The sequence below is a fragment of the Nyctibius grandis genome, chromosome 17 (genome assembly GCF_013368605.1).
Source record: "Nyctibius grandis isolate bNycGra1 chromosome 17, bNycGra1.pri, whole genome shotgun sequence".
Classification (NCBI taxonomy): domain Eukaryota; kingdom Metazoa; phylum Chordata; class Aves; order Nyctibiiformes; family Nyctibiidae; genus Nyctibius; species Nyctibius grandis.
The window spans coordinates 6,042,661-6,054,417 of record NC_090674.1 but is presented as its reverse complement, the minus strand read 5'-3'; the positions used below and the strand labels follow the sequence as shown (position 1 = coordinate 6,054,417).

The window sequence follows — 11,757 nt, the reverse complement described above, 5'->3', positions numbered from 1 at the left end:
ATCTTATAACAGCCTTCCAGCACGTGAAGGGACTACAGGAAAGCAGGAGAGGGGCTTTTTACACGGGCAAGTAGTGACAGGACGAGGGGGAATGGTTTTAAACTGAAAGAGCGTCTGTTTAGATATTAGGAAGAAATTCTTTGCTGTGAGGGTGGTGAGACCCTGGCCCAGGCTGCCCAGAGAAGCTGTGGCTGCCCCCTCCCTGGCAGTGTTCAAGGCCAGGTTGGATGGGGCTTGGAGCAACCTGGTCTGGTGGAAGGTGTCCCTGCCCATGGCAGGGGGTTGGGACTGGATGGGCTTTGAGGGCCCTTCCAACCCAAACCAGTCTGTGATTCTACACGCTTTCCCTTAAACTAGTACATAAACTTATAGTTAATGAATACAATACACCAGCTATGCTCCACACCTAGAGCGCTACGCATAGATGTGTAAATCGAGAGCCTGGGACCGCCATAGTGGCTGCCGGAAGCGGAAGTGAGCGGAACTGTGGGTGACGCACGAGCGCCCCGGAAGCGGGGCGGGTCCTTCCCGGAAGGAGACGCCAGCGCCGCGTTGGCCCCGCCTCGCCGGGCCGCCATCTTGGCTGGGAGCCGCGGTCGCGCCGCAGCGGGGAGGCGTGGGGGTCGCGGCGCGGCCCTGTCCGCTTGCTCTTGTGGTGCTCCCTTCCCTTCTCCCTTCCTCCCTCCTTCCTTTCTTCGCTTGGCCTCCGGCTGCGGGCAGGTGGGGCGTCCCGGCGGTGGAGGGGCCTGCTCCAGCAGGGAGAGGTGAGTGGCGCCTGGGCCGGCGGGCGAGCCCCTGAGGGAGCTCAGGGAGCGGTGGGGGCCTCGGCTGTCTGGCTGCCTCCCTCTGCTGTCCCCGGCTTGGTGGGGCCCGTGCCGGGCTGCCGGCTCGCTGTAGGCCGTGAGCTCCCCGGTTGTCCTCTTGCTCGGTTCTTGCAGTTCTGCCCGTCTCCTCAGGTCCGGAGCGGCCGCCGGCGGGGCCGGGGTCACGCAGCGAGAGGCGCTGGCTCCCTTTGCACAGGGCGGGCGGGGGCCGGGGCCCTGCGTTAGCTCCCTGGTCCCGCCGGGGAGCAGCGCTGGGGCGCATCGTGCTGCTGATGCTCGGCGGTCTAAAGGCTGGCGGGTTGTTCTCTCGCTTCTGGGAAATTGTATTGTCCAGATGAGGAAAATCGTTTTGTGGTCGTAGCTTCTGTAAATTGTTGCTCTTTACTTTCTGTGTTTAAAATACATATGTTCTTTCAGATAAGTCTTTGAGGGGAGTTAAAATTCCAATAGCTATACTTAGTGCTGTAAAATATTTCAGTGTATTTTTGCAGTCCATAGTGAGGGGGGCTGTTGCAAGACTTCAGAACAAATAATTGTGTTAGATTAAATCATATCTTTTTAATTTATGTTTCAAAGTCAAAGCTGACTTCTTTAGAGAAAAATTAATTTTACGATTTCAAAGGGTGTGACTTAAAAACATGTGACTTCCTTCAAGAAAAAGTCCTTTATGTTTCAAACAGTGACTTACAGTAATTCTGACAACCGCATTTATTTTGACTTGGCTTTGAATATTTGACCATGTACAACTGTTGCTCGTGGTTTAAATATTCTTTAGTAAATTGTACTTGCCTATCTGTTTGACGTAAAGGAGTAGAAAGGGTTTTAGGCATTTAACATAGTTTTTGTGTCAAATGCTGCTATCATATTGTAAGCATTTTCTTACTTCTTTATACAAGCCGCTTGTAAAATCTTTCCTTTTTGTTCCTGCTTGAATTTCCATGTATAAAACTAAGTAACTTGTTCAGTTTCTCCGGGGAAAGTGAGTTAAATAGCAGTTGTTAATTGGTATGTGTTCTGTAGGTGCATTGTAAGGGCTAATGCTTTCTTTGTCTTGTAAGCAGCATGGAATTTCCTTTCTTCACACCGACTTGTCTCGTTTTAGATGAGGTCTTTGTTTATCTGGAAGAGAATAATCTGGCTCAGAAGTTCTCTTCTGTAATTTCAACTGACTCAAGTGGGCAGCAGATTTAATTTAAAATCCTTCACCTCAAAGTCAGTAATAAGGTTATTGTGGGTTTTTGTTATTTATTTCAAATAACTGGATGTGTAGAAACACCAAACAAAGTTAAATCATGGGCAAATTTACATAATAGATATTCAGACTGAATAGGGATATTAATTACTCAAAAAGATTAAGCCCTTTAAAATAGTGTCATAATGATGTGTGTTCAGCCTAAACACGGGACTGGTTATTAAGAGCTGAAGTGGGTTCTATAGTGCAGCACGTTGTCATGATAGCAGTTCACTGGTATTGAAACAGCAGTGTTCTGGAAGGAGTGTTTTCCCATTTTATCAATATGCAGAGTCTCTTGGGAGTGCGTTTGTTGGTTAAGATTTTGCATGGTTCTTGCCACTTAAAAGTTATTATAATTTAAATTTTTAAAAAATACTCTAAAGTAGATTTTGCAAAAATCTGGAGCTGTGTTCAATGAAGTATAGTAGCTCTGTGTCTGTTAAGATTGTATTGAGATTGTATTTATATATATTTTTTAAAAACTAGATGAGCAACAACAGTAATAAGAGAGCACCAACGACAGCAACACAGAGACTTAAACAAGACTACCTTCGAATTAAGAAAGATCCAGTGCCTTATATCTGTGCAGAGCCCCTCCCATCTAATATCCTTGAATGGTAAGAATTAGAATGAACTGTTCATGCACTTGTGGAGAGAACAAGATTTTCCAGGTCATCAAGTCTGACTCCCTCACTCCTACAGATTGTTTGGGAATCTTGGTTTTGGGAGGTGGAGTATGAAACTTTTGCTGAAGTTACTGATCTTCATTTTTCTAGAGAAATTGATGTCTGATCATGTGATGGCTTTCATGCTGTTTACATTTCCTTCTTTGTCTTAGGCACTATGTTGTACGGGGACCTGAAATGACTCCCTATGAAGGTAAAAGTTAGCACGTAGCAAAAGCTGCATGTATTTTATGTCGTGATTGGCATGCCTGGGTGATTGCATGTCTCTTTGAACGGGCAAAATGTAACTACTGTAAACAGCTCTAAAAACTGTTAGTGCAGTGTCAAAGCTGTCCGTGACTTGTGCGATAGGGTGTTGAAAAGAGGTAGTGTCTTAGTAATTACTGTCTTAGTAATTTTTCTGTTACCAAGGATTCTAAAAAAACCACGCTTAGATTAAACTGAAGACAGATAACTTCCTATTAAGTAATTGCTAAAGCTCTTGGAGCAGATAACTCACTTTAGGTAGTACGTGACAATCAAAGATAATTTAAAATAAATCCCATTTTGTTACCACTGTTCTCAGTGAACTGAGACATATATTCTCTTTATGAATTTCTCTGGAGAAAGTGAGGAATGTAAAAGCCTTATTAATTTGTTGTAGTCACATATTTCACCATGCCTTCTGGAGCCTCTCACAAAATGCTTTTTGAAATTGGATTCTTCATAGGATTGGATTTGCAGTTAACTCTGTTTCTGGAAAACTAACCCATTTGTATTGTGTTAAATACACTTTGGCAGGTTTTCCTTAAATGTATTATGGACTTGACAACAGCAAGTACTGTTTGTAACATGCATGTGAGAGAATTGCCTCCACAGTAAATCTGCTGCAGGTGGGGATCATCATTCCTGTGTTTTAGGGGCACAAGATGATGAGCTCGATCTCTTTAGTGCGAGGGGGAGAAGGAGACAAGTAAAGGGTTTTATTTGGCCCATTTTGAGTTGCAGCTTAGGACTTAATCTTAATGCAAAATAAGTAATTCATCTCTTTATGTAACGCAGGTGGCTATTATCATGGGAAACTAATATTCCCCAGAGAATTTCCTTTTAAACCTCCTAGTATTTATATGATTACACCTAATGGAAGGTTTAAGTGTAATACAAGGTAAGGATTTTCTTCTAACACTTAAGCAATTAACACCATTTTAGCAATATGTATAATGGATAATAATTTTAATGGCAAAAATAAAACGCACTGCCTGTCTTATCCTTTTGAAGGTTGTGTCTTTCAATCACTGATTTCCACCCGGATACATGGAATCCAGCTTGGTCAGTCTCAACGATCTTGACGGGCCTTCTTAGTTTTATGGTGGAAAAAGGCCCCACACTGGGCAGCATAGAGACGTCAGAGTTCACAGTAAGCTCCAGACTGTGTGATGGACCTTTTGTCAGCTTAGGGAATATTGAAATCCCTTGTAGTAAACAGTAGGGTTAGGACTTCCCACTTCCTTCCTTCCTCTTGAAGTGTCTGCCAAGCAGGCACACTAGTACAGAACTCTAATCCCGTAAGATGAAGAATTGAGAACATAACTTCTGTCTAGAAATGTCTGTTGTAGTGAATAATATTCATGAGTATGAAGCTGTAAATGTTAGGAACTAGTTGGCTAGTAGCTTGCACCATTCTTGTGGGAAATAATCAGCTGTTGAATTTAAGTACATAACTTTGTTTATATGCGACTGCTGATAATTTTTGTTTCCTCCACAGAAAAGACAGCTTGCTGCACAAAGCTTAGCATTTAATTTAAAAGATAAAGTCTTCTGCGAGCTCTTTCCTGAAGTGGTGGAGGTAAGGGAATTCGTCTGTGCAATAATTTGGTTTTCTGTAGTTTTTCTACTTCTCTCTGTGGGTCTGTACACTGATTGTTTGGGGCTTTTCCCAGACAGTAGCTACTTTTGTCAATCTTGGAAGCCTTTTAAAAGGCACTTTTGCTATGCGTAAGAATTAAAAACTTGAATCTTGAAATGGAATTGTTTTTCTGCTGCACAAAGATCCGTTGTATAGAGAATCAAATATGTCTATTTAGGGTTGGTATCGTAGCCTTGACTGAGCTGCACACGCAGCAGACGTGGTTGCGGTCCCAATGTTTTAGAATTGTACACTGTGTTTTCTTGAGTTTGCATAGGACTAATCTTTGTATATCTGGACTTGGTCCATCAATATTCTGGATTTTTTTTTTCTTAATTCTTTTTTAAGATCAGAGACTGTTACATTCTTTCTGGTTAACTTCTGAGAATGGGTAATACCTTTTTTAGGGTATGTATCTTCCTTGCACAACCCTAACCCTGTAGGTGTGTTGATACACAGTTTATGTTGTGTATAGGTAGCAGCTGAAGGATACAGAAATTTGCTTTGTGTAAGATTCTGAAAATGCTTACCCTTCAGCCAGACAACAGTTACATAGATGGCACAGGCTTAAGAATGAAAGAGAAAAAAAAATAAAAAAGTATCTCACTTCATTCAGACCTCTGATTCTGTAGCCAAGTTCCACTGATGGTACTTGGTTCTAAAATTTGTTACGAATGAAGGATGCTCCTTTCTTCACTCCTGTCTCAAGATGGCTTCTTTCCTGCAGCTCCTTAGTGTAGGAATTCTGTTCTTTCAGCCTGCTGTTGAGAGTTTGAGAGTTAATTTTCTATATACCATGTGAATGGGAACAGTTTTCCATTACGGGCTCTTGTTTCATGGCTCTGGAGTTACAATATTATAATGCTCATGCTCGTTGTAATTTGGAATTCTAGGCATAAAATTTATTTTGTCAGGAAAACTGTTTTGGGTTGTACACGTTTCACCAAATTGCAAGCCTTAATTATTGTGCAAAGAATATATACTGTAGAAGAGTAGGGAAAAGATACCAAAGAGCCTTTTTCTAGCTATTTTGTTAAGCATGATACATGTGTTTTTGTTAGAGATAACCTGAGGTCACAAACATATGAGCCCAGCTGGTGAAATAAACATTGTCCAGAGACAGAAATGGCCTTTCTGGGCAGAGTGGTGAGTGCTTGTGAAACTTCAGGTATTCAGAGCTCTAGTTTACAAACCATTCTCCCTCTTTGCCTCCTTTTGGGACAGCCTTCTGGGAAAATAATGCCATTTCCTTTCTTCCTCACTCAGATACAATTAAAACATTCAGTTCAGGTTTATATTTTCTTATCAGAAGTAAGAATAGCAGCAAATCAGAAATACTTTCTGCAGTACTGTTTTGCCAGTACCTAAATCGTTGGGAAACTCTGAAGACAATAATAGATAACTGCTGTTGTGTTCCAAGCACAGGCAGATTTTTAACATGTAATACTTACAGTCCTAATCCTTCCAAGCTTCTATGATTGCTTTCTTCATTTTTTTTAATGTCTTGTGTTCAAAACAAGCTGGACATGGAAGACTTTTGATGCAAGAATTTCTCATTTCTGAAAAAAGCCTTCTCAGAAGTTGTACAAATGAACTAAAAATAAACTTGGCCAAATGGTTCTTAGTGTCACTACTGAGGTAGGTCACTTTGAAAGAAGTTGGGGAGACTGTACAAATGTATGTAGTGCGATAAATTTAATTTAAAATACCTACAATATAAAGAAGTACCATGTACCATATCCTTTTTCTGAAGTTATGTAAGAACTTGGGTCCTGAAATCTTTTCAAAACACCCAATAGCTTCACCACTTTCAATTCCAGCTATTCAGTTTTCTTTTTTTCTTTCTCCAGGAGATTAAACAAAACCAGAAAGCACAAGAAGAGCTCAATAACAGACCTCCAACCCTCCCTCTACCAGATGTTGTCCCTGATGGGGAAGCACACTACGGTCAGAATGGAATACCCCTTCTTAATGGGCACGTACCATTGGTACCTGCCAATCATCCAGGTCTCCAACAGGCCAACCGTAACCATGGACTTCTAGGCGGAGCTTTGGCGAACTTGTTTGTTATAGTTGGTTTTGCAGCCTTTGCCTACACAGTCAAGTATGTACTGAGAAGCATAGCGCAAGAATGAGGATAATAAAAGAAATCCAAGACCAAATTAGTGGTAGTTGCAGAATGAATGGGACTTTTTGGGCATCTGACTCTGACACTGGGATAAATATTTGTTTTACCAAGTTGCAGGTAAAACATTGGTTGGCTCATGGGTTATGTTTGGGAGATGAACTAGTTTTGATTAGTCAGAAAACTAAAAGAAGTTCTGCTTGCAGATCCTCTTGTCCTCACTACTGTCTAGTAGTGGTTCACAAGTCAAAGCATTATTGATGAGACGCTAACATTTCTAGTGCTTTGATTTTTATAGCAGTTCTCCATCTGTTGTTTGAAATTTGCAAATCTTGAGCAAATAAGGCTTTTTACTTCATGGAACAATTTTTAAAATTTCACAATTTATGCATATCGTATTTTATTTTCATTAGGGAAGAGCCTGTACAGATTTTGAAATGAGTAGAGATTACATGTGGACTTGGTAAGGATTTGGTTAATGTGAACATTGATGCTACAGAAGACTGGTGGTTTAATTTTTAAAATAGAATGAACATCATTGCCTATCTAGTCAGTAGTGATTAGATGAGTGGGAAAATAACACCATGTGTGTTAAATGTGTTGTCTAAATTGTCACAATGTAATCAAAGGTTTTATTTGGGTGACCTTTAGGAATGATTAGCAAGAAAAAGCATTTGCATCAGTCTTTAGTGGGGATACCCATATCCAGTGTTGTTTTGGGTTTGTTCACTTATTTCCATTTTGGGAGATGTTATATTTGAAAGCTGTAATACTTAATTCTGATCACAAGGTGCCACTGTTGGAAAAAAAAAATAAAACTGCACACACCAATGGAGAGTTGATTGTGTATTCAGAAAATCTTCTCTGGATTTCTTGGGCTTTGGTCAATGCAGTAACCCTAGCCCTTGTAAAGATAAAAAGACAAATGAGTCTGAATAACAAACCAGCTTCTTCAGAGTCAACTGAATTCATCTGAAGTGTCACTAGCTGAAGTAAACCCTTAAGATTAGTTCTGCTTGCTTACTTGAAGATTTGCATAAACTTGTAAAACAAAAAAAAAACCACCACCAAAAGCCAAACCCCAAACCCTTCTAATTCATCTGAGATTCTAGAAGCTTTTTGCTTTTAGGTGTAAGCTCATCACTGTCCCCTTCAGATGATTGATGGCTGAAATACCCATGATTGTTCATAGGATTACAGGACTGTGGATAAACACTAAAGCTCCTAGGGTAGTTCAAAAATCTGAAATTACATTTTTAACTGAGTTTGCTTGGTTTTTGCTCCCTGCTTAATTTTATTCAAATGCTTTGTTTCATCAGAGGCAAACTTACTGTGCCTTTCATAGTTGACAGTGATGCCTAGTCATCTGGGGAAGAACACACTCGCTGTTAATGGTACTACAAACTGTCAAAGGTGATAGCAGGGTGAACAGCTCTGCACCTAACTGCATAGTCTTATTTTAACTATTGTGAAGAGCCCAAATAAATATTACCTCATGTATCTAAGAATTCTTTTGAAACTATTTTATTTTCCCTTTCAGATTTGTTCTCTCTGCTTCTTGGTATCTTGAATTGTAAGCAAAAATGTGTTGTTAACCCATGAGCCATGCAGCTTAGAGCATTCATAAATGTGACCAATTCTCTGCAATAGGTAGGAATTATAAAAACTATCAGAACAGCTCTATACTAAAGAAATCTTAAAGCAGTTCTTACTGAGGTAAGGAAGGGAAGGAGATGGGATGTGTGGAGATGGAATTTGGAAAAGGCTGGATTTTAAAATGTATTTATAAATCTTTGATCTTTTTTTAATTTTGTGGTTTTACCAAATCTTATTTATAACTATTTTTTAATTTACCTCTTGTATGTGCTTAATCAACTCTTGTAAAAAGAGAAGCACCAGTTGTATCTGTCTAGAAACGATTGTGTTCTGTTGGTCTGGGTGTGTGCTGGAAGGGAAGGGGGAGTGTCACGTCTTTCCTGCAGTGATAGGATTTTCAAGATGGCTTAGACTGATTCTTTTTTTTGCAAAGCATATGGACCTGTAGCTGAGCCTGTTCAGCCTCATAGATCTTAGAATTGTTCAGACATGTTTGTGTTCTCGCAATGCCTTTTGTTACCATTGACATCGCCTACAGACAGCAGCTTATAATTGGTTCTCTATGTTTATCTTATCTTACGGAAGTTCTTTTGTCCACATAAATGAAGACAAAGGCAAGGAGACCTTGGGAATGGTGTGTTTGCATCTTTTCTGAAATGTTCCTAACCAAGGTAAAAGAACTATTGAAATCCAGAGATGTTGAATAAAAAGCATTTTATTTTGTGACAAGAAGTTGGCCTTAAGCTACACCCAAGCATTTGAAGATGGTCTCTTGGTTTTAGTAAGTGCCACAATTGGAAACAAAAATCTTTGGTTAAACCCTGGACATGCTGCATTTTTTCTGAGGTTTGGCTGTATTTAAAAAACAAAACTTCCAATTGCAGTTTCTCTTCAGTACCCTGGATTCAGAGAAGGACTTGACAGTTGTTTCAGGTGCCATTTGTTGAAAGCTAGGAGCAATAGCTGACTGAACCCTTGCACCTGTGGCGTACAAGATTTTGATACATCTCCTTGCTCCTTGCCTTTGGTAACAGAAGATTTATTCCCTTTTGTGTAGGTTCTACTGTCTTGTGTTTTTGAAAGCATTTATAATAGTATGCAGTATTTGATCTTTTTGTTACCAAATTAGATGGAGTAAACCATTCTTTGCCATGCAAAAATACTGTCATGCCCTGAAGCAGTGCATTACTTAATGTAATAAAACTACAATCTGTCCCTCAGTGTGTGATATTGGAACAAATGTCTGGCCCTTCACTTTCATGCTGCGATTTCATAGATTTCTCTAAGATTGTTATACACAGATGGTAGGGAGTTCTTGCAGCTTGAAGCAGAAGACATCTCAGTGGTCGCCTTTAAAGATCTCTTGATTTTTAAAATTCTGGATTTGTGTGTAGTCATAACTTTTCTCCCCCTAAGATTTCAAGGTCACGGAAGTTACTTCAAGCATGTACTGAGGAGTAGAAATGACTGCATTGTAAAGTTCTTTGTTCATAATAAACATTCATGATAAAATTTATACTTCCTGTGGAACTGTTTTTGGGAAAGGAATCACTGGCAAGAAATCTGAACTGGATATATATGGACTAGAAAACAAAAACTGTGGCAAAACAGCATCTCTCCCACCTTTTTTTGCTCAAGTTAGTTTGGTATCCCTTACATCTGTGGTAAAAACACCTCCAGGAAGACCTGTAAGTAGTAACTTCTTTTACATCTTTTGTCTGATAATGCAATTCTTTTACAGAGGTATTATTTCTATCATGGCATAAATGTCACAACTGTCATTGTAATGCAGTACCTGTTCTCAGAACCCACTCTGAGACGTGTAGGAGCCACTCTGAGATGCTCTTCCACTGATTTTGCCAACAGTGATGATGTCTCTGAAGAAAAAAGATTGGAACCTTGCTACTAACTCTGAGTATAGTTTGGCTTCATTCTGCTACTATTCCCTTAACATCTGGTTAGCTAGTTCTGTGATACCTAGTCAGCTTCAGTTATCTACATATATAGATAGCTTCAGTTCTGTGTAAAGCAGGAAATGTTACTCAGAGGCTGTCTTTACTTTTGACTTATAGAAATTGATTTTGGGCCAGCATTCCAGTTGTGTGTGTGGATCGAAACCAGCTATTTCTAGTAGCAATTTATAACTTGATGGAAGTGAGGATTTCTGCTAATAGTTTGTTGCTATTTAGTGGCTTCTATTGTAACTCAGTTGCAGGAAGACAAATAGTATACAAGATGATGCTTTTTTTGCTGCCCAGCAAAGGCCAGATCTTACTACTTAAAGCTCAAAAAACCTGTTTTCAGTGGAAAAATTGGCTATGTGCACACACACACAAGGGAGGCTATCGAACGTGAACTCGAAGCGTTCACATCTCATGTTATTGAAAAGACTTTTCAGGGCAATGAATGAGGATGATTTATTAGGGTGTACTAGGAGCCTTTTATTAGTGGTAGAAGCTTTGCCCCAACAACGTTATTCCACACCTCAGTCGCTTCGAGGAGCCCGCTGCAAGAGAAACCTTCTGAGTGGTGGCGAAGGTGTCCCTGCTTCGCCAAGCGCCTCGCTGTTCCCGTGGGTTTGCCACGAGATGGCGTGGCGATCCCATGTGGGATCCAGCTTCTGTGTATTAACCCAACGAACAGCTTGAGTTTGTGTTGGAAACTTGAGATTTAAACCTGAGGGATCTATCATAGGAGTACTCTAGACCTTTATCTGCTATGAAGCAGAGGTGGATGTGTGTGTCTGGGAATGGTAATGTGCCTTCTGTATCGGCTTAAAAAAAATCCCTGTCTCTGCACCAAGGCACAGGAGTTGTTCAATATATCTACAATGGGCAAAATCCTGCCTTTTTGCCCTTTGGATATTATTCTTAGCATAGTTAGGTAAGGTCTATCTTGAGTAAAAGGCGAGTTGCGTAAGTAGAGATTGAAAGGTCAAATCACAAGTTTCTTGCCTGGCTATTCAGTTTCCTTTCCAGCTTTACACACGCTTCTTACAGTGTTTGCAAACACTGTATTTGGCTTCTTGCACACAATTTTGAAATGTAAATGTGGCTTCTTATAATATCTTCCCTGCTTCAAAACTTTCCTCATGCAGAATTGGTATTGTTACATTCTTAACTATTCCTGTTGTTGCTGCAGTGGTGCTGAGCTCAGAGAAGAAATTTGTCTTTTCAGGCGCTTTGAGATCCTTGGTTTGTTGTGCTATTAAGTGCCACATTGGCCTATTCCTGTTTTTTTGCAAATGGGGGTTGAATGTTATTCATGCTTTGGCAAGACTTGAGTGCTTTGGAACTGCTGCATCTAGGATGTGAGAACAGCAGCAGCCAGGTGTGCAGTTTTCTACAGATAATACAAATGCTGACTTGAAGGTTGGAGGAGAGGTAACAACTGTGCTGACACTTGTT

The 11,757-nt window shown here is 40.3% G+C and overlaps 1 protein-coding gene across 1 annotated transcript; it reads left to right on the top strand.

The window, feature by feature from the left end:
* Window positions 1-561: 561 nt before the first annotated feature.
* UBE2J2 (ubiquitin conjugating enzyme E2 J2) lies at window positions 562-9,866 on the top strand. The gene is made up of 7 exons (XM_068415022.1): window positions 562-764; window positions 2,545-2,675; window positions 2,897-2,937; window positions 3,786-3,888; window positions 4,002-4,140; window positions 4,489-4,569; window positions 6,480-9,866. The coding sequence occupies exons 2-7, from the start codon at window positions 2,545-2,547 to the stop codon at window positions 6,762-6,764; spliced, it is 780 nt and encodes a 259-aa protein (XP_068271123.1). The 5' UTR covers window positions 562-764; the 3' UTR covers window positions 6,765-9,866.
* The last annotated feature ends 1,891 nt before the right edge of the window (window positions 9,867-11,757 follow it).

Excerpts from the sequence above, each read along its gene's own strand:
- UBE2J2 (XM_068415022.1), top strand. The coding sequence starts at position 2,545 with ATGAGCAACAACAGTAATAAGAGAGCACCAACGACAGCAACACAGAGA. Across the intron at positions 2,938-3,785 it reads TGAAATGACTCCCTATGAAG|GTGGCTATTATCATGGGAAA; the intron begins GTAAAAGTTAGC and ends TATGTAACGCAG. Across the intron at positions 4,570-6,479 it reads TCTTTCCTGAAGTGGTGGAG|GAGATTAAACAAAACCAGAA; the intron begins GTAAGGGAATTC and ends TTCTTTCTCCAG.